Source organism: Neolamprologus multifasciatus, chromosome 10, assembly GCF_963576455.1.
Source record: "Neolamprologus multifasciatus chromosome 10, fNeoMul1.2, whole genome shotgun sequence".
NCBI lineage: Eukaryota > Metazoa > Chordata > Actinopteri > Cichliformes > Cichlidae > Neolamprologus > Neolamprologus multifasciatus.
This window is the reverse complement of record NC_140448.1, coordinates 3,501,519-3,524,419: the sequence shown is the minus strand read 5'-3', so window position 1 is coordinate 3,524,419 and position 22,901 is coordinate 3,501,519. Positions and strand designations below refer to the sequence as shown.

The 22,901-nt window shown below is 43.3% G+C and overlaps 1 protein-coding gene across 1 annotated transcript; it reads right to left on the bottom strand.

Annotated features, from left to right (window-relative positions):
• Window positions 1-229: 229 nt before the first annotated feature.
• On the bottom strand, window positions 230-22,655 carry wscd1b (WSC domain sialate O sulfotransferase 1b). The gene is made up of 9 exons (XM_085175933.1): window positions 22,287-22,655; window positions 20,631-21,279; window positions 13,779-13,893; window positions 12,558-12,742; window positions 4,837-4,958; window positions 3,835-4,012; window positions 3,051-3,215; window positions 2,744-2,944; window positions 230-1,067 (listed from the first exon to the last, which is right to left on the bottom strand). The coding sequence occupies exons 2-9, from the start codon at window positions 21,022-21,024 to the stop codon at window positions 715-717; spliced, it is 1,713 nt and encodes a 570-aa protein (XP_085032059.1). The 5' UTR covers window positions 21,025-21,279; window positions 22,287-22,655; the 3' UTR covers window positions 230-714.
• Window positions 22,656-22,901: the final 246 nt, after the last annotated feature.

Below are 22,901 nucleotides of genomic sequence, written 5' to 3'. Positions count from 1 at the left end.
AGCAGATGGCCGCCCCTCCCTGAGCCTGGTTCTGCCGGAGGTTTCTTCCTGTTAAAAGGGAGTTTTTCCTTTCCACTGTCACCAAAGTGCTTGCTCATAGGGGGTCATATGATTGTTGGGCTTTTCTCTGTATCTATGAAGCGCCTTGAGGCGACATTTGTTGTGATTTGGCGCTATATAAATAAAATTGAATTGAATTGAAATTGAATTAAGAATAAAGTGAGACACGTTTCAAGTGATGCCAGTGTGCGCAACTGCACCCAGCTCAAAGTAAACGCATTTAATGAAATAAAATGCTAATAGAAACATTTCATACAGTTTGGAGAAGTTTTCATTGTCATCACCATATTTCTGAGTCCATGTCCATATAACAGCATGCAGCAGCTCTGAAGGACATACAGATACATCCAGATCTGCTGCCTAACAAATCCTTTCTGAGTAATCGTCATATTTGCTGCTTGCATAGAGGCAGTCCTGGCCTTGACGCTTTCATACCTGTTCTCTGTAGAATTTCACAATGAACTGAAATTTTTCTCCAGTGACCTCTAAAGAGTTTCTCTGATTCTACGGGCATTCACAGTGTGACTGGCTTATTAAAGAGTCAGGTGGGCTTACAATAGCCAGCGTGTGTCTGCTCCCCACGTAGCACTCGGTGGAAACCTTTCCTCTCACACACAGTCATTTAAAGAACTACCTCGTGACCTTTTCACATCATCATCTGGGGAGGTAATCTTGCGGAAGTCCGCTAAAGTTCCTGCTCTGCAGCGCCTGGTCAACAGCATGAATGTGGGAGTCAATCATCTGTCTCATGTCGGGCGTGAATGGGTCAAAAGAGGGCCGCTGAGCCCCTGAGCGTTTGAAATGCCCGTCTTGGTTGCTCTCCGCACACAGAAACCTCTCCTCTGTCATAGTGACGTTTAGAAAGGCCGTGATGAGCCGGAGCTGGGGGAGGAGATCTCGCTGCAGCTCCTCATAATGCACCACCAGGAGGCGACGGCCAAACTTCAGCCAGCTCACAGCATGAGATGCCCACCAGGGGGCATAGCTGGAGACAAACTCTGGCCATTCTGCAAGTGAAAGAGGGTACAGTTGGATTATTTATAGCTAATTTGATCAGGAATCACACATAGATGTTGGATTTTATCAATATACTGCTCCTCAGAATTTTCATTTTTGTGTCTGTGTCAGTGTTGAAGGAACTGATTGCAGAACTAAGTAAAAAATGATCATCTGTGTGAATGTTTATCTGTGTAAATGTGGAAGACGCGACTCAACTGGTTATGACACAAACTACGTGAAAAAATATGCGTAAAAACTGTGGAGAGCTCCACTGTGTGGATATCAAACGGCAGTACAACTTCAACATAGTTACTCCCAAGGTGAAGACTATAAATCAAATGATTTCATGCACTGCAATCAGATGATAAACATCATTCATCATCGTGTGAAAAAAAGAGAGAAACTGGAATGTCAGCCAGGAAGCAGGCAGAGAGGAGACAATACAGCATGTGTGCGTATATGCCCGTGGTATAGACAGGCTGGCTCGTTGTTGGATCTCTAACTAACTGGTTGTGGAACTGGTGTTTTATTCTGTTTGCGTTTTTTGTGTAAGAGCATCGAGGTGTTTTTAAGTTTGGGACTCAACTGTGACTGAAATGAGATATTTTAACTTTTCTATAACATTCATTACGTTCTTAAACTATGCATGAGACATTGTAGTTACATTTTGTAAGAAACAAAGAAAAAAACTGTCAAGAAGTAATGCAGCGTGGAGATGGCTTAGCAGCGTGATGCCACAGCAGTAGCTTTCAGTCCACACTCATCTGTATTCTGCATTATCCTCAGAACACTCTGTCAATAGCTTTCAGTGGGACCAAGAAACTGCTTTTTCACTGTCTTTTGAAAATCAAAGATTTTCAGTGCTGTGAGCAACATGAATGTTGTCTTCTTTAACCCCACGGTGTGGAGCGGAGGCATTTAAAAACTCAGCGCAAATAAAAACGATTAAATAGGTGAACGTAGTCCCCGTAAACTCGTTTCAGTTCAAGCGACTTGTAAAAAAGTTCAATTAAAACCTGTGAGGAGAGATATTAAAGAGACGATGTTGAGATCTGTTAGAGAAAAAAGTGAAAAGCATAAAGCTACAACCAACTAAGAAACTTCTTCCTGTGAAATGACGGCCCTAACCGCAGCGGCGCCAATAACGAGATTTACGATCCCGCAGAGGTCCGTCTGCGTACACGTTTACGGTTTCAACCGCTCCTATCCAGCCCTCCAAGATTCCCGTTGCTTCTGATTGTCACAGGTAATGCAAGCATCTGCTTGGAAAGCGGTCTCCTGGCTGGAGTGGACAGTGAACACATCGCCTATGCTCGACCATAAATCTCGCTATACCGCCCGAGTACGTGGGAACAATATGACCATGCAGAGACTCGCCCAAAAAGCCACAAACGAGACACAATGAAGGGTGTGATCTGATGTCTGCTATGCCTGAATGCATTTTTTAGACTTTACTCAACAGATAATTGTTTAGTGGAACAAAGTTTAGACGAAGTTTGACTTTTCTTAAAGGGTGGATGTCTCGTGCTCAGGAGTGAAACTTGAGTGCTGGCCTGTAAATATAAAGGTGCTTCACGCCGTTCATCTCTTGTCTCTCTTGTTGTATCATCAACAGCAGGACATTATGCAGCAGTAACTATAGCAACCTTCAGCTGAGCCACTTCATTCTATTGGACTACATCACCTTTACTCTTCCACTGGGCATCTGTGGCGTGTCCTAAGTGTCCGGCGCACTTGCGGTTGAATTCAGCCATTAAGGAGCGGTAAGGGTTGCGAATCAGCAGGATGGCAGAGTCAAACATCTCAATTTCTTTCTGCCCACTTTCATGGGTCTTTACGCAAATGCTGCGGCCGCTCTTCCAGTAGTCCTTCTCGCCTTTGAAACCTGGTACCAATGAATAAATGAATAGATAACAGTCAGCTGTAGGGCAATATTTCATCAAGCACCCACTTAAACTCTCATTTCAGGACACGGACTGTGCTCTCCCCACCTCTGTTGTACAGCGTGCCATCGAAATAGAAGCTGCCAGTGTAGTAGCCGGTCACAAGCTCGATCAGGTGTCGTACCCAGGTGTTGCCTGCCCCGGGAAAACTAGAGAGAGCCACGAGGGAACTGGATCTTTGAGGCAGGAACATCCTCTCTTTGCACCTGGAGTCTGGAAGCACAGTTTTTTTTGTTTCAGCTGTCGTATATCAGCAGAATATCAGAATATATCAGAATATGTATGAGAATATATAGTAAGTATTGTAGCAGAGAGCCTGAAATGGAGTTGTGGCGAGAACAAGGCACGGCGGCACCACTGAGTATCATCCAGAGCCATCTTTATTTACATCACAACACACACAAACCCTGAGTCCCCGTGTTTTTAACTAGGCGGGCGTGATTAAGGATGCCGTGCAGGTGCGTCCGCCCTCCCTGCACGGCACCGCAGACCACGCCCCACCACAGGAGTTTTATCTTTACGTGGCACAAATTGCAGTAGGATTGCAAGTCACAGATCAGAGCTGAAATTTGGGATGAAGACTGTTTTCATTTTTACTAAGCATCTGACCCCAAGAAAACAACACAGTGGTCACAGAAAGTCTCTCAGTTGGGACTTTGTTCCTTTTAGGACCCTTTTAGAATTAAAGCAAGACTGGAACTTTAGCTACACTGCATCATCAGCAAAAAATGACTGACACGGCACAGTGGGATGGGCTCAAAATAAAACGTTTACAAATAAAAACACGTGCAGATGACTGACACATTTTTGCATTGTGTAACAAATATCTCACCAAGCACAGGGGTATGGTAAACTTGGTAGTGGTCAGGCTCTGTGGACGCCGTGAGTGCAGAGGCGACGGTGTGGTTCCCCACACACTGCTGGTTGTCCGACTGCTGGTTGAGACTGAAAAGAGGTGACGTCCATGTACAGAAACAGTGGGGTTTCTTGAACACAGCCAGTGGGAGCTCCTACAAACCAAAAGCACAAATGTTCTTCAGGTTGTCATATGACTCGTCACACCAATTTTTCTCTCCAAAGACTTCTAATCTAGCTACAGGTGATCTGTCATCTCAGCTCAAATGCCACCTGACAGGTGGCAGAGCAGGTCAGCCACTAACCAGAAGGTCGGTGGTTTGATCCCAGGCTGCTCCAGTCTGCATGCCAAATATCCTTGGGCAAGATACTAACCCAATGTTGCTCTCCGATGCATCCATCGGAGTGTGAATGTGTGTGAATGTTAGATAGAGCACTTAAGAGCTTAGAAGAAGTGATTGGGTGAATGAATTCGTTGTATAAAGCGCTTTGAGTGCTCAGACAGAGTAAAAAAGCGCTATATAAGAACCAGTCCATTTACTCAGCTGAAAAAATCTGCAGAACATCCCAACTCTCTTATTTTTCCTCCCTCTGCCAGGTAGCAGGAGGTTAGAATGCTCAATGTCACAACACGAGGACACTGAAGCGAAACTTTTTTGGAAATGATATGCATGCATAAACACACCGCACGGTGAGAATTAATCATATTGCAGTCACTGCCAATATTTCTACCATCCATATTTCTGTTTTTTTGGAGGCGACGCAGCTGCACAGAGTAAGATCTCAGTGCAGGATGCAGAGTATCTACATCTCATTACAGACACATTAAACCTAAAATATTCAGCAAAAATCCAGAGAGCTCTGCGCTCCTACATGTGTTCTCCAGGGAGAGAAGACAGCTCCCTGAGTGGAGAACCACAAGCAGAGTGTGCAATAAATTGATCATCATTTCTGTAATTTGCAAAGGAGAAATTCAAACCTTATCCGTGCACGTCTCGATGCAGGACTGCGTGGTTAGGTTCGGCTGGAAGGAGTAGACGGGGAAGGTGCCGATGATGCCTTTCAGCAACTTGAAGCAACCCCGGTAGTGCACATTTCTGACTGCAAGGAGGAAAAACGCACACGGGGATGATAAGGAATAGCGCTCTGCTAGTGACTGCAAAACACATGTGAAGGGTTTGCCTTGCTTTGGTCAACATTGGGGAGCATTTATTTCTATACAAACAAGTAGAAAATGTCAGATTTTCAAAGAAATTGAAATCCAAAGGGTTTCTGCGATAATTATCTTTCCATACTTGGCTGAATTCTGGTACACAGTGTAATACATTCACAAGTCAGCTGCAAATCTCCAGAGACGCCGAAGCTTCCAGTCATGAATATTAATATTGTTTATGATCATCAGCTGCTTATATAATAGATTCGCCCTTGACTGCAACAGGAAGACGGTGCAAATCTTTACACAAGTGAAAACAGTTGTTATAAGAAAAAGTTATGGATAATCATCATAGCTGGATTTGTCGTGGTCATTGTGGGGCTAATACACAATTAGTTTAGTTCCACAAGAGTTTAGTCATAAAACAAAGAAGAGTAATGAGCTGTCAAAAAGGTTTTAAAAGGAAAATGAAGCATTAAGGAGCATCCAGAACAGCAACACAGGTTAAAAGCTTGTCATTTTAAAAGTGGCAGATTAACTTTGTGCAACATCCTGCTAAGATAATACAACTTTAAGTATGTCAAATAATATACAGTCAGAGGTTTATGGACACTCATCATGGGCATGAATGTCATGGTAATTTGAAGCTTTTAATGATATCTTTGAACTGTTTGTTTTTCAGGGTGGAATACAGGATACGTCTTTAATGACTTTAAAAATAAGTTTACATTTATTTTGGATTTTCCCTAGTGCACACAGACTCAAAAGTACACATACAGGCTGAAGTGTGTAGATATATACTCTTAAATATTTTAATAAGTGGTGCTAAAAGTTCTATGCTGATTTTTAACTTTTAACAAGACCAATGTAATTAAGTCTTTGCTAGCAATCATGGTAGACTATACTGGTAGTTTCTCTTTGCCAGCACAAAAATGATTTAATTTGACAGACGTGACTGGACTGACTAAGACTCACAGCGATAACAGCAAGAAGGGGAACTGTAGATCAGCATGAGTAGCACGGTCTCTTACAACCATTTCTAAATAACTGCACATTCCAAGATCATCAGTTCAAACAATTTTATGTACAAGTTATATAGATGTGTCACCACTTTGCCAGGATATGGAAGAAGACCTGAACTCTCAGCCTCACCCACATAGCAGACAGGTCTGGCCCGGATCTGGTCTCAAGCCGGCACTGCTAGCTGACTTTTGGCATGGTAAGTGGTGTGTCATCCAGATATGGGCCAGGCCCATGGTTTGGTTGATGTGGCCCAGGCTCATAGAAAGCAGGTCTTCCCCAGATCTGGCATCAAGCTGGCACTTCTGACTGGGCAGGGTGTATGTCAACCAGATGTGGGCCAGGTCTGGCAATGATGGCACTATTTATGTTTCCTGTTTTAGTTAAAAGACCCAAATGCCATGTTGCAATACTATACTGCTATGGTATGGTTTCAAATGCAGGTTTGACAGGCTTGTGAGTGTACACTTTATCCAAAACCTAGTGAGGGTTTACTCATGTTCATCACCAGGTAGCTGTAGGTCAGGAGGTAGAGCAGGTCACCTACTGATCGGAAGATTAGTGGTTTGATCCCTGGCTCTTCCAGTCTGCATGTCAAGAGTGTGAATGTGTATGAATTAGGTCTGCCACAAACGATTATTTTGATAGTCGACTAGTCACCGATTATTTTTGCGATTAGTCGACTAATCAGATCATCATCCGTTGGACGTAAAACGTACAGCTTATTGCACCAGCAGCATCTGCTCTTATATAACTATCATTAGCTTACAGCTTTAAGTGTGTAAGGTATGTGCTAACTAAAACTAAAGACAAGATGATAGTTTATTGAATTTAAATGAAATTTGCAGATTGTTTCGGTGAAGTTTAATAAACTCCTTGCTATCTAAAATATAACAGGACACCGGAGTATATTCTGGAGCATCTCACACTTCTGATAATCAGCTGTCTGCTTGACGTTTATTCAGCTGTGTAAAAACTATAACTTTAATCTCAGCCAAACCGATTTACTCAGGAACAAATAAAATACTGAAAAAAGCCAAACAATAACATTTTTAAGTTATCTAAGTGACTTATATATCATGTTTAACCTGAGTAGCGAAAGACAGCGGTGGGTTGGAAAACGATTTGCCGGGAGTCTGGTGTTCTCACGGCCAGTGTTGCCAACTCCTCAGTAAGGAAAATCGCTATTGGCTGTCCTAAAAATCGCTAGAAGTCGCTAAATGACGTCATCGCCTAATTTGCATAATTGGTCATGCTAATGTAATTGTAATCTATGTTGTTGGAGAGAGAAATAACATCGTGGAAGAGACATAAAGTGAGTAAAAACGTCCTAAATGCATTTAGAATTTATTTAGAACTACAAATTAAATTTATTTTAGCAATTATTGTTTTTTTAATGTCACAATTCCAACCCTGCTCCTTTACCCAGGCTTGGACCGGCAAAAGTGACCCGAAATAGGCACTTTGGTGGAGTTACTTTGTGTGTTTATAAGTAGTTTTAAACCTTGTGATCCACAAAACAGCATAAGAGTAAAAGAGTAAAAGAACTGACTGCGTTACAGCACCGGCTGCTTGTTGAGAGTAAAAGCGATATGCACTTTCACGTCTTTTTTTAGCGACTTTTTTTGAAAAAAAGTCGCTAAAACTCGCTAAATATAGCGACAAAGTCGCTAAGTTGGCAACACTGCTCACGGCTCTAGTGAGCCTAGCCCCCGGCTAGCTATCGAGCTAGTGGCTAACAGACGTCTCCGAAAACGTCGGAGCGCTTTTGAAAATATGTGGTGTCTTGATAAACTGAGCAGATATTTGAGGTTTACACAGCTACATTCCCGCCTGAAAATATGTTAAACGTTTATTTTGTGATCCAGAAAGAATAATAAGAGTAATATTAAAACTAACTAGCTGCCGCCATTGTTGGAAACTGAGCTGGGCTGCGCTATGAATTCTGGGACACAGCTACTTCTTCTTCGGGGTTTAACGGCAGCTGGCATCCTTGTACATGCAGTGCTGCCATCTTCTGTTTCAGTCCGTTATTACACTCTTAAATCCTACTACTTATTCCTGCGTCTTTTGGGATCTTACAAAGCTTCAAACGACGCGTTGACTATTAAATTAGTCGTCGACGATTTTGATAGTCGACGTAATCGTGACTAGTCGACCAATCGTGGCAGCCCTAGTATGAATGCAGTTAGGAAGCACTCAGTTTAGAGAGAGTGCGTGATTGGGTGAATGTGGCATGTTGTATAGAGACCTTTGAGTAGAAAAGCGCTATATAAGATTCACTGTCATGTTACTTTTGCACTATTATGTTCTGGCACATGTTGTTATCATATGGGCTGATTCAAGTACACATTAGGCTGACATCTGTTCTGGGCTAGCATAGGACCACCAGTGTGTCTGCAACTGGCCTTGTGCTGGCCAATGTGTGGGCCACCTCTGGCAAACCAGATCTGGGCCAACAAAGGGCCGTCATTCTTTGTGGTATGTGGACCATGTGTAAGCACATTGTGTGGGCCAGATCCAGGCCTTTCCAATTTTGCTATGTGGGCATATGAGAGGAAATCGAATGGGTGTATTCAGTAACCACCAACGCTCAAACCTGTCATGAACTGAAAACCGCTGGAACACCAGCGTCACTGTCTACAGTGAAGCAAGATTCACATTGCCATGGTCTAAGACGGTGTCGACCAGGAAAGAAATCCTTGCTTCTTCAAACTGAAATTTGCAGATGATCACAGAGATAAGCTATTATGGTCAGATCAAAACTTTCGCTATTTCGCCATAATGAAAAGAGACATGTTTGGGGGTGACAAACCCAAGAACTGGACTTGACCCCAAAAAATTATCACCAGTCAAATTTAAAGCTACACTTGGCATAATACTGCAAAGACGCAAAGGAGTGGAATAACAACAAAGCACAGTTGCCAGTTACACAGTAACACAATTTTGTCAAGACCATCTTCCCAGAGGAAGCAATGGCATGAAAAATAACAAAGAACAGGATGTTGCTGTGTTATCTTTTTGTTATTATTTTGCATTACAAATACTACAACAATACCAGAACCAACAGGATTTGTCACTCATGCATGTCTGAGCATCAACAGATGACAGCTCGCAGATGGCTGTCGCAGCAACGCAGCCCGCTTTCTAGGTGTGCATCAGACAAATATGATGACCGCAGGAACGGCGATGGAAGGATTTGTCAATTTAAACATCAGCCAAAGAAATGCTGACACATCTCAGCCGGTCTGTCACACAGTCTGAGATGACTCAGACAAGTGGAGAGTAAACACTATTACATGCATACATTTTCTTACGGAAGGAGTTCAGTGCATTTTTATTTGTTAGTAGCATATTAAATGTTTGCTCATTATTTATTCATGGTTTAAATATGTGCTCGCTGTTGCTCCATTTATTACTTAATTTAGTTTGCATTAGGTGTAAACCTAATACAATGCATCATTTTAGTCACAAGTGGCATCGGTTCATTTATGCAAATTAGCTCAAGCTGTTTGTGTGTGTGTGTATGTGTGTGTGTTGATGTGCGGGCTGATAAATACCTTTTTATGATAATCCTTCTTGAATAAAGCCCCCACCGTTTCACACACCTTCCCCTTTCCTTCTGTAACACTATGCACTAAGACAAATCCTTATCCTATCCTGCTGTGCTTTTCATTGTAATTCACTTAACTTTCTTCTTTGCTCCCAGCTGTGAATCCCAAAAGTTATCTGATTCTTTGGTTCATATCAGACGTTTTCATTTTTTCCGGAGTGGTTAGGTTAGACCAGAGATGGGCAGTAACGCATTACTTGTAATGCGACCACTTTTTTCAAGTAATGAGTAAAGTAAGTGATTACTATTGGAATAAAGTAATAGATTACTGTTACTTTCTAGTAAGCACGCTGCATTACTGCGTTACTAAACCATGATTTTGTTTGTGAAAGTGTCTCATGACTAGGGATGGGTACCGGTATCTGGTGCCATCATGGCACCGGTTCTGACATAAACGGTAGTAACCAGACTGAAAAGCAGCGTACATTTCGGGGGCTTTTTTTTCCTGAGCTGTGATACACTTTAGATTCTAGCCAATCATTTTACGTTTCCGGGGATAGTAGGCGGGTCCAGGTACGTACGTTCTTTTAGAGCAGAGCTACAGATTAAAAATGCCCAAGGCGAAGCGGTCAAAGTCTGGCTGTACTTCACAGCAAAAGATGCAAACTCAGCAGCTGCAACAAGTGCTTTAAGCTGATACTGTGATACTGTCAAAGGAGGTAACACCTCAAATCTGATGAAACACCTGGCGACGCATAGCATTTTTTTAAAAGCCGAGAAATGCGCCGTATTTGATAGCTTGCTGCGAGACCTCACACCGAGCACACCTACTTTGGGTGGGTTGCCTGTTATCGGACCCGGAGTTAGCAACATCCCCCAAAAACCCAAAGAGGAGAGTCCTGGCCTCTAGCCCTGCCAGTGTAGCAGAAATGATGAGGATGATGATGCAGCAGCAGCCGTTCTTCTCTGCGTGAGTAGCTTAATGTTGTTCGTGTGTAATTTACGTTGAGTAGGCTAACCACGTTATTACATTAATGCATGTAAGGTGAACTAGCAAACACCATCGTAGTTACATGCGGCTGTCTTCTTGTTTGATGGCAGATACTCCCTTCACCCTGGCCAAAAAGGCTAAAATGACCAAAGAAAAAGTGGAAAACAGTTAAACATGAGAGGTTTTTGGACAAAGTTTGTGTTTTTTCCATTGATTAAGCTGCTTCCAGCCAAGAGTGATACCATATATGCCCCATAGCTGCAGAAAAGGCTAACATTGTTATCTTTTTACAAACAAACAGCTGAACATGAGAGGTTTTTGGACCAATTTTGTGTTCTCCATTCTTTAAGCACCGGTTCGAGCACCGTTTAAGCACCGGCACCGTTTCAAAGTACCGGTTTGGTACTGGTATCGGATAAAACCTAAACGATACCCATCCCTACTCATGACAATGGCGTACGAGCGTGCGACGTCCGTGGAAGAAACAGCGAAAAATTAAACTTCAAATCTGATCAAGCACCCGGCACGCCACCACAGGAATGTGAAATTCCCATCCCCCTCCATGACATGACCGCTGCGGCTCCGGGCAAACCTCCACAGGCCCCACTCCTGCTAAACAACTGAAAATAGATTCAAGAGCGACAGGACTTAGTGCTGCTGAATCTTTGATTTTATTTATGTTCTGCTGTGTTTTACACAAAACATTATTTTATTGTATATCTTGGAAAATGCAGAATAGGTTTAAATGTTATTAAATTAAATTATATCCAACAATCAGAGACTGTTGGATATAATTTAATTTTTGCTTGATGCATAAAAGTTTAAAACTAATAAAACAATTTATTAAAAGTGACTTTTCCATTTGATTCAATTTTATATGATGGATTATGCAGAAAAAGATAGATTTGGGTTGGAAGGCCTAATGCTTTATTACTGATTCAGGTTGTGTATCATGTTTTTAAAAAGTATCTAAGTAATAAAGTAACTAATTACTTTTGAAAATAAAGAATCAGTAAAGTAATGGGACTATTTTCTTGGAGATGTAATCAGCAATTAGTAACTAAGTACTTTATTCACGTAATTGGCCAACACTGGGTTAGACAAAGCAAAGTTATGGTTAAGTTGTGACACATTTAGAGGAAGTAAATGACGATAAAACCTTCAAAATATGAGAAATGTTGGGTAGTTCCAGACAAAAGATGATGAATGTGAAAGATGCTTCTCTGGTTGTGTCTCCAAAACAATCCTCCCTCATCGCATCGACAACGCATCCTCACTGACCAACAAAATATGAATAATGCACCGTGGAAGTGACACGCTGACCAACTTGACAACATCTCTAGAGCAGGGGTGTCCAACTCCAGTCCTCGAGAGCTACTGTCCTGCAGCTTTTAGACACATCCTTGTTCCTACACACCTGAATCAAATGAACGACTAGTTACCAGGCCTTTGCCAAACTTGATGGCATACTGAAGAGGTAATCCAACCATTTGATTCAGCTGTGTGGGAGTTGGACACCCTGCACTAGAGAAAAGAAAACAACAAAAACTGATGGCAGTATACCTCTGAAACGTTGGATTCACCAAAGAAGAAAATGTTGAGTTGAGACAGTAGAAACTTTGGATCCTGTGGTACTAAATTCAGTTCAATTTAAACTCTGTTGTATTCATACAGCACCAAATCACAACATCCTGTATGTGGTAAGGTCAACCTTTACAATAACACAACTGCTATCTATAGCAGTCATCTGATTGTTGGCGCTTTCTCTAAGTCAGTTCCTGGACAGAGGAATCAAATGTGCTGTATAAGGCTTTGGTTGCACGGCGGCATGTGGCAGCGTTATAGATGGTGGTGTGGGGAGTGCATAGCTTTAACTTTTCTGTGTTGTTGTGTTTTGAGAATTTAACTTCACTCATCTGCGGAGCCCGTGCAGGGTATAAATAGTAAACGGTGCCGTGTCTTCCCTGAGGGAAATCGACTCACATTTTCTGTGACCTGGCAGCTGCTCCTCCACCTTGTATATGGAGAGACGGCCCACGCCGCCACAGGGAGACCCCCTCTCACCCCGACACACCAGACTACAATCCTCTTCCGGAGCCCGAGGGCTGCTAATCCGATTCCCGCAGTGGCACTCGGCTCCGAACTCCAGACCTGCAAACTGGTAACCACTGCACACACACACACACACACACACACACTGATAGTTATTGCCCTAGCCAATGGCAATCCATAACCTGAAGCTATTACCCTCTGGCTATGCTTTCCCACAGGACTTTCGATAACATTTCAAACTTATCATTTAACCCAAAGTTTCCGGGCTTACACGTCCAGTTTCCCCGCGATAGCCATCAGTGCTTTTCCTTCTGCACTCTCCTGACTGTGTAATGCCTTCTTCTGGCTGCAGTGCAGTCACCTCTGATCTGTACTTTACATATCAAGGCTCTTGTGACTCATCCCCCTTTCCTCTTCCTTTATCCAGGCTCCTTGGGAAAGACAGACCTCATCAAAACTGACCTTTTCATGTATGTCCTTTGAAGCTTGCTCATAAATTGCCTTGACTTTTTACTTTTGCTCATTGCGGTAATTGGCTCGCTCAGGTAACGAGACTGCCTTCCATGTGGACATGCAGAGGGTGGGTTTGCATTTGAGATGGAAGCGCCAGCTATCTGCCTGGCAGCATCCATCTGTCCTCGGCTGTTCCCGTCTCACTGGGGACGCACTGCTTCCTGGCTGCTAACATATAAAAAGGAATAATTCAAGCAGGTTTGTGTTTGAAAAATTCCACCTGTCTCTACATGTTTAATAACAGGTTTGTTGAGGATGTGGCAGCGCTGATTACTCGCCTCACGCTGACCCAGTCAGAGACTTTCACACCACAGCACGTCCACAGGAAAAGCACATATCTAACCACTGATTTATTCACCGACTGCTGGACTCAGCTCATTAAGCGTTTTCTAACACACACACAAACACCTCCCTTCTTCCTTTTTCTGCAACAGATCGAGCCTTCTGTCCTGGCCTGCTCTTCATTCTCCCCTCTCTCACTCCTCACCCCCTCATCGTTTACTGTCATCCAGCCACCTGGCTCTCCGCTATAGCTCAAAACACAGGAGGCATTCATGGAGGAGACTGAGATCCAAAGCATTTACTCACACAGCGAGCTTTCTGTGGTCCCTTCACCGGAGCCCGCTGTGAGCGCATTACCTTTCCGAGCAGGTGTCTTGACACAAAGAACTGGTCATTTTGCGCAGGTCGTAAAGCATGGTCCCTCCCAGGGCTCGATCGCTGGCGTTGTGAAGGAAGCATCCGATGTAGGTTCCTATATGAAGACAAGAAATGTGAAATTAAAATTCATTCAGGCAGAAAAGTCCTGTGGTGGCACTCAGCGTGCGCAATCACAAAACCAAGGCAGCTGAATGAAAAGTACACATTTATGGTCAAATCTAATAATAAAACAGGAATCGGGTACTTGTCATTCAAGAATCGGACGGATTTCCAGCAACGCATTTCTTTTTTCTTTTATTTGACCTTGAATTTTCCCTTAGTTTTCGCGTATCATCCTTTATTGGCCAAATTAAACTGAGTGACAGACTCATAAGCAGTGTTGGGAAGGTTACTTTTAAAATGTATTCCATTACAGATTACAGAATACATGCCCCAAAATGTATTCTGTAACGTATTCTGTTACGTTACTCAATGAGAGTAACGTATTCTGAATACTTTGGATTACTTAATATATTATCATGCTGTTTACAACTACATGAATGTACTATTGCTGTGATTTATTACTGTTACTGAAGGTCTGCGGCTCCGAACCGTAGTAAAGGGACCTCTGGCTAATACGGTGGGTTCTGTGTCGGCTCGTAGCTGAAAACTAGCTTTACTTTGTTGTCTGGGTCAACTTTGCTAGCAGAGACAGAGAGAGGCGTTGAAAGGCTGCTCCAACAGAACTTATTGTTTTTGGAGGAAAACACGAACACGGTGTACAGTCGAGTCTTAATAGCTTACTTACAACTGGGCTCGTCAGGCTCTCTTCTTGGCTGCAGTGGTTATTATTATATTTACATGCTTCCAGCTCCCGTTTTTGCTCCATGACAGCTCGTACTTTTCCTTTTTCTCCCTCCCTCGCTCACAGACACATAATGTGTATGGCAGTCCATTCTCTCTGCAGCACGGACTACACTGCCCATGATGCTACATTCTTTAGAGCTATACCTGTAGCATTCTGCCTATTAGCTTAGCACAACAACAACAAAAAGGCGCTCTCTCACCCAGGAAACACGCAGAGAGAGAGCGTCACCCTGTAACCATGGCAACCGTAACGCTGCCACCTGGAACAACAGAACGTAGCTGTCAAACAAAACCCAAACAGTCCTGACCCGCCACAATATGAAACAGGGAAGTACCGCCGTGTAATCCATTTATTTCAACAAAGTAACTGTATTCTAAATACCACCTTTTTAAACGGTAACTGTAACGGAATACAGTTACTCATATTTTGTATTTTAAATACGTAACGGCGGTACATGTATTCCGATACTCCCCAACACTGCTCATAAGGTATAAAAATAATCACCATTAGCACCACTGACAAACTAAATAATGTCCTACGTAGTGCCTCGCAAACTTAGAACACATTTGTTTTTTAAAATCAAACAGAAATGAGACAAATTGTGCATGTCCATGTTTGTGTTTAGTCCATGTTGCACACACACACACACACACACGTTGACACACTCCTCTGCAACTTGAAATGGCATCTTTGGTTTGGCTCCGGACACATCCTCCAAGACTTGCAGAGCCAAAACAGCCTTTGCGTCATCACTTACTCACAGTTATTATGCACAGCAGCATGTATCGTGAGCCATAACATCCAACTAAATTATAACATGGCAAGGCTTGATTTATCCAGCAATGTAGATGATTGGTATTTCTGCATTACTGTGAACCTATTTACTTCCACTAGAATAAAAATCACCCGTGCAGAAAGAAGGATGTAGCGCATAATAGGCTACGGCAGACTATTATGATGTGCTGACAAGATTAAAGCGCCATATAAGATGTAACCCAGATTCAGTCTTTGATGTAATCCCTGTCTTTGCCACATTGCAACATCAAACTCTGCTCAGCTGACACATTAAAGTTTTCTTTATAAATTTCATTTTCAGCGAGGGAGCTGATGCATTTCTTTGTGTGCAGATTTAACTTCCATCTTCCTCCTCGAGTCTGACACTATTATGTTTTGAGGCCACATGCGAGATGTTGTTAGTCCTTAAGGCACTGAGTTTTTGGTGGATGGAGCGTGTGCACATACTTGGCTTTTAGGTTTATTTTGCAATCCCTAACATGAATTTACGTGTATCGATGTTTATAGGTTTTAAGGACACGAAGGCTTTCTGTTTTCACTTTACTACCAGTGGCGGAATAGGCCGAAGCCGACTGGTCAAAGAGAGGATTTAATAAGTGTTAGAGGTGCATGTGACGGGGACTGATGGAATGTGCAGCAAGGTGAGCAGACAAGACGGAAACACGCAATGGGCTGTGAAATCTCTGGCAGGCCAAGCATCACCGTATCGAATTTGTGATTCAATCAGTCTGCAATGTCTTCTGAAGCTCGTCCAGCCTGTTGTGCTGGAGTCAGGCTGAGTCACCAGCCGCCGGCGCCTAAGAAACAAATGCAGGAGTAGCTGCTGCCTCAGAGTACTGAAAGGCTGGGACCACCAAAAGAAGAAACTCAAATGGCATCAGGTGAGGCCCCTCTATGCCTCTCAGCCACCCGGCGGTGCAGGTCATTGTTTTAATCAAAGTGAGGAAGAGGCCCCGGGCAATAGCAGCTCAGGGTAAATGGAGGGAATCAGCCTGAATTCCCAGACACGATAGAAACGACTGCACTTTTGGCTTGCCACTGTGCTGCTTTCTTAAACACCAAGACAGATGGCTGAGCTGGAGCTGATTCTTCCCCGCAGGATTGGATGGAGGAGGCTAATGACAGGATGGCCAAGAATGAGGACATGTGCTGCTGCCACGGGTAGCAACTGTGTGTGTCCATTAAAGTCCGCTGAAGGGGGTTCATAGCCTCGCTGCTGGATCTACATACTAAAACCCTCACAAGTGTGAGCGGCGTCATAATAAAGGACAACAAAGAGGGTTTCGACGCATTACAGGCTGACCTGAGACAGGATGAGAGGAGGATCATCTCAACGGGGTGTCGGATGCTGAGAAACACAACACTCCTAAGACTGTTAAGACTTTTTCACACACACACACGCTGCAGCCCCGAACTTGTCTGGACATTATGCGGAGGAGCTGCGTGTCAGAATGATGCACGCTCCATACAGCCGCCACTGCTCGCCTGAACCAAACCGAGCGTTCGCAGTAGTGAGAAAGCATTTAACAAGGACAAAATCAAGTGCAGCATTAATTCAGGGAAGCCACAAAGTCAAGCTCAGCTGCAGATTAACTGATTTCAGTAGCAGCACACATCCGATACACTTCCACATATCCAAATGGTTATTTCATAGAGGGCATGCTATTTAAGCTCCTTATCTGCAAACCCACCTTGTAACCGACCTCCTGCCCGGCTCCTCTTTTTCTGACTTAATCTCCTGTTTCTGTTTCTGACTTATTCGGCGTCATATCTGTTGTCACTGACGCCAGCTCTGTTCTGAACTGCTCCTCTGCCTAACTCAAACAGTCCACATACCCGCATGGAAGGCTCCAGGAAATATAAATGTAAAAATATAAATGACTGCAGATGGAAATAGCTTTTCTTCTTTGTCTGAAGTTCAGAGTTGCCAGTCACATCACAGAGTTAATGCAGAGTGAACCTATTACGTTCACATCAGACTCCCAGCGAAACCAAGGGGCAACTTGGACTCTTCCGTGTGCCTTTGGGCTTCGGGAGTACAGACCACTGCACCGCTGCCACCTGTGTGTACAAATCACTTACAGCACTGAGTGAAACTTTGCCAGAGAATCAAATACTTTGTGATATCTCCATCTACACATCTCTCCTTATTTGTACTTTACATATAAATACATTTGTCACTCATTCCTGCAATGTGTGGGGTTTCCAGCAGCAGATACAAAGTATTATACATCTCTGACGTTTATTATAAGATGTTTGAACAGGTAGAGCTCCTGAATCCATGGATATATGAATCTAAAAATACATGTGCAAACTTCTCCATCTGACTGTGCGATGTTATTACTGCTGCACCCTCTGTGTGAGAGCAGCCACTGAATAAAGATGGGATAAAGACTAAAATCATGAAAATGCCTTTTGGGATTTTGCACCTTTTTGGAAGTCCAGAGCGGAGCGGGGCTGATATGTCAGCAGATTACAGCCGATAAATGAGCTACCATAGAGAGATATGTTTAACCACCTCACCTTGTCTTGTCCTCACATTTGTTATTAAAATAAAAAAATCTCTTTTAATGGATTTTATTGTAAGTATTTGTTTTCATTATGTGATTAATACAAACAGAGGACGGTAAGTCATGATCACATTTTTAAAATTCAGATAATGTGTGCTGGCCTGAAGCTTTTGGGCTTCAGTCCAGAGATTTAAGCTGTGAAATTTGGATAACGAGACTGTTTTGGATGGGTAAGAGCTGTTTAATGGCAGCCTACCTTGGCTGAACCACCTTATGATAGTCCTGATTTAGCTTCTTATTACTGCTTGACTCACAGTAAGTAGCAGCATTTCCCCTCTCCATTACACTGCCTATTCTACTAAATAGGAAAGTGATTTTTAAATAATTTTAGACATGGTGCTGCAACTGATATCGATGTGACACTGTCTCTAAGACTGTACCTACTTTCATTATAATTTAATCTTTCGATTAACTCATTTGCTACCAAGTCAATTAACTGTCGTAGGTTTTCTTTATTCAGCAAGTAGTCCAGTACACAAACATTCACAATAGCAGCAATCACATCACATCTTTCTGCTTTTCTATTATTTTGACGACACATTTAAAGGTTTATGCAGAAATATTTTTCCTTTTGCAGAACTTTAGATGAAAATAGTGATGCTTGTTTTATCTCGCTACGCTAAATATGAAGGTACAGACCGTAGGCTGCTAGCTTAGTGTAAAAGCAGCTAGCATGGAGATTGCTACTTTGGTTCTCATTTGAGGTAAGAAGGCCAAATATCAGTAAGGTCTCCAGTTAACATTTTTCACCTTTCTGTGTGTGTGAGAATCTGCCATCATGGTGGAGTTTGTTTGCTTAACACAAAAGCTAAACGGTGACTTTGTGGGCTGCTATTTACAGAAATGCTTTTTGATCAGAAGCAGTGACTTCTTGGAATCACTCCACTAGAGGTTCAGTGAGATATTTCTTGCTGGAAGCTGCTGACAAGACCCACCAGCGTCTGGTTTTTATGTTAAGCTAGGCTAAAAATGTGTTAGTCATGGTGGGAAGTGACTGCAGCAGACGGCTGCCCATCCACGAGCCTGCTTGTGCTGGAAGTTTCTTCCTGTTGAGAGGGATTTTTTTCCCTTCCCACTGTCACCAAGTGCTGGTTCATAGGAGGTTGTCTGATTGTGGGGTTTTCTCTGGGTTACTCGAGGGCCTCTTCCTCACATGATAAAGCACCTTAAAGTGACTCTTGTTACGATTTAATGCAATATAAAGACAATTTAATTTAAATGTAGTTATTAAATATTGCATTTACATGTAAATGATTTTCATTTCAATGTCAAGTACATGTTGTGGAATTCGAGTGATTGCTTCATTATTATCTGGACTGATATCCTGAAATAATGCATATACTTCAAAAATACACTTTTTTCTCAGCCCTTCAACCGTCTACTTTCACAGGGCCTGTGGCACAATGGACTTGGGTAATTGAATTCTGTGTCCTGGGTAATACTTTTTAAAAAAGACCCTTTGCCAGATGGCTGTTACTGAAACTGATCTCTTTCTTGCCTCAAACATTTTTCTTCTGTATTACCCTACTTAGTGACTGAACGGTCATGTAGTGTCTGTTTAAAAAAAGGATTAAGAGCTTTTACGGGATGCTTTTCAAGAATGGGCTGAAAGAACAAATGTTCCACCGAAGGTAATTCCAACGTATTTATCATTTCAGCAAAATGGCAAAAAGGTGCTGACAGGCACAGTTAAACAATAGAGTAAATCTCCACGGATATCTCAAAGTACTCAAGTAATGGTGAGGGCTCCTTAGCAGAGAGTGCAAGTAAGAAATTATATCGTTTTTTTAGCTTCATAATTACTAATTTATTTTCTGGAAGCTACTTTAGTGCTCGCCTGCCTTTTTTTTTTTTTACTCTTCTGGTTTCGAGAGGATCAGTGAGCTCTATCTTTCATCTACAAGATCTGAAGCAACCAAATGTAAAATGTTATATAAATGTATAATGAAGCTCTTCTAAATGTTCTAAGGTCATGATTATCTGTTCATAAATGTCGAATGAAGCTTGTTGTGAGTGCACTATGTGAGTCCTGTGCAGAGAGTGCGGTTTCCCAGCCCCTGGCTATCTGAACAAAACAGAAAGCCCAAAAATAGAAAATAAACGTGCATATGTGCTCCTGATATGTTGTTCACGGGGAATCAATATGATCATAGGGTGTTTTAGCCACTTTTTTCCCCCAGAGTGTTGTCATAGACTTTGTAATATATGTTTTTAATTTAATGGCAGAAGAGTTGTCCAAGCTTGACCACGGTCACCTGTGTGGCCTTCATACGGTTTGCGAGAAGGTGCAAGTCAGTGACATAGCAGAGGTCCCGGTGTTTTAGAAAAGCAGATCTAAAACGTGTTAGAGTGCTTAAAATCCCAGCTCTACATTCTGACAGAGAAGATCTTTTTTCCACGTAAAGAATCGTGCATTTGTCATGATGCACGTTAAAGGCATCAACACTTCACTGGCACACTAATACATCTAAATAGGGCGACGCAGTAACCAGTGCTTGTTTTGTCTGCTGGCTAGTTAGCTATACTAAAAACGGCAGTGAAGCTTGTCGAGCCACAAGTGATAGAGGCAAGGCAGCGTCAGCTCAATGTGCAAATTCATAGCTGTGCACAGTTATTTACCTTTGTGCCTGCTGCTTCTCTGGACGGAGACTCTTTGCTCTGGACTCTCTGGCAGCAGACTGTGAAACCAGCGATGATGCAAGTGTTGGACCCCCAGGCTTCGGGAAGCAGTCCAGTGTCGCCCTCCTGCCTTGGCTCCCCCTCCAGACGCAGCCTGAATGGCAACCCATCTGGAGCGTGCCCTCATGCCCAAGCCTGCAGTCCTGAGGGCAGTAGGAGGTGCAGAGAGGGACCACAGGGGGGGCAAGCTGGCCAGGTTTGGCTGAGCCACTCTGATGCTGGAGCGCTGTAGAAGCAGGATGCTGCCTGCCATCAGATAGGCGATGCCCAAGCAGAGCAGCAGCATTTGAGCCCGCTTCAGGAGGCAGTGCAGCTTGTAGAAGGGTGCCACCATTCCTATACCGTTTACGGTCTCGCAGCTCAGTGGAAGGCCATTTGACGAGTAAGGAGAGAGAGCAGATCTGTAACCTACTTAGAACTTCATAATAATGACAAGACCTGTAGGATCTAGCAGAGGTGCACACATTGTCTTGGTCCTTTTGGAGCCACAGAGTCGGAGATCCGCAGCGTAACAATGGATGTATCACACCAGAAAGATTTAATATCCAACGCTGTGGTCAGTGACTCCAAGGGGATCCTTGGGTGTAAGCTGGGGGGAGAAAACAGAAAAAATAGCAGCAGCTAGATTTAATGCAAGCGTATTTCTCCATATGTCAGCACAATGAAAAGGAAAAGATGAGCCCGACTGGTGAATTAGATTCACGGCTTATGTTGACATAGCGGCTTGTGTTTCTGTCTTGTAGCGTCTTGCAACAAATCCCATGGTGCTGCTCCATTGCTTCCATTGTTCGCATTTGTTTTTAGATCACATTGCTGCCCAAAGTTGCGACTCCTGATTTTAAAACGACACCGAACCTTTGTGGTTTTAAAGTGCGTTCTTATCTCCCAGCTTCCAAATCTCAACTATCTCACTGAAAAAAAATATCATGTGATTAAAACTGTCTGGAGAGCGCATTATGGGTGCTTATGAAATGGGGATTATCATAGCAGTGTGCGCAGACAAACTCTTGCCTCATCCGTGGAGAGATGAATAAGTGATGAGTGGGGGGGAAACATGCAAAGATGAGATGTTGAGGGTCGCTGAAAAACACTGTGGTGTTCGCAGTGTTCTCTGAAGCCTGACACTTTGACTGAAGAGTGGAGCAGTGAAGTGAACATCCGATGAGATCCATTAATGCCTCGTTGTCTCGGTGGCCGTCACACACCGTCATGCCCTTCAGCTCTACTTTTCATCTAAGGCCTTCTAAGACACACTCCACCACCCCCCCTCAAAAAAGTAGGGGTGCGGTGATGCTCCCTATGATAGAAGCAACAGTTTGCTCAGTGAACAGTCTCCGATCATGTCCAAGTGCCCAAGTTATGTTCAACTCCACGTTTTTACGCGTAAAATAACTCGCGGTTGTGTATTCGAGGTGAAAAACAAAGACGCGTGGCTGAATTGATTTAGTGGAACGGGATGGGAGGTTGAAAGGCAAATGAATCACAAGCGAGAGTAAACACGCATCACCTATTTAAGAAGCCGAGGTCTTCCATCTTAAAAGCCCCTCACTGTGCCTCCACCATTTACAGTATTGAATGTTGGACCATGCGGCTTACCTTCAGCACCGGAGCGGCGCGGCATCCTTCCACCGCGCGATCACTTATCAGTTTATAGCCGTTAAGATCGCTGTTTTCCTCGCTTTATTGTGCACCGAGTGTGTCCTCGGCGTTTCCCAGAGCTGTTATATAAGCTCGCTCTCCCTCTCTCCCTCTCTCTTTCTCTCAGCCAGCGCTGCTTTCCGTCGCCCCGAAAGGCTGGCACGGCGATAAAAAGCGCAGGCAGTACGTGTGTATGTGCTTGTGTGTCAGAGAGAGAGAGAGAGAGAGAGAGATACAGAAAGAGGAGGTGATGGGGACGAGAAGGAGGGGTAGTCGGTCTCATTTGCATTGGTGATGTGGACGCGTCACAGCTCCTCCACCGTGCAAACGGGAGTCGTGTCCAGCAGTCCACAGGCTTTACTGCACATAAGGAGGGCCTTAAAAGGCGTGCAAAGGCTATGCCCACAGTGCACTATGTATTGAGGTACAATGCAGAGGACGGGGGGCAATAAAACCCCACGCGTGAACCATTTGAAGGACGTTTCTGAAAACGCCACAGAATGATCAGATCCACGTCTAAATAAATAAACTAGGACTGACAATATCAGCATTGCTCAGAGATCCAGAGCACAA

What these genes read in the sequence shown, in the direction of transcription:
- wscd1b (XM_085175933.1), bottom strand. Translation starts at nt 21,024, where the DNA reads ATGGTGGCACCCTTCTACAAGCTGCACTGCCTCCTGAAGCGGGCTCAA. An exon ending in GCTGCCAGGTCACAGAAAAT is followed by an intron (nt 4,959 to 12,557) that starts GTGAGTCGATTT and finishes TCCTCCTTGCAG; the next exon opens with TCAGAAATGTGCACTACCGG. An exon ending in TGCCCAGTGGAAGAGTAAAG is followed by an intron (nt 1,068 to 2,743) that starts GTGATGTAGTCC and finishes TTTCACTTGCAG; the next exon opens with AATGGCCAGAGTTTGTCTCC.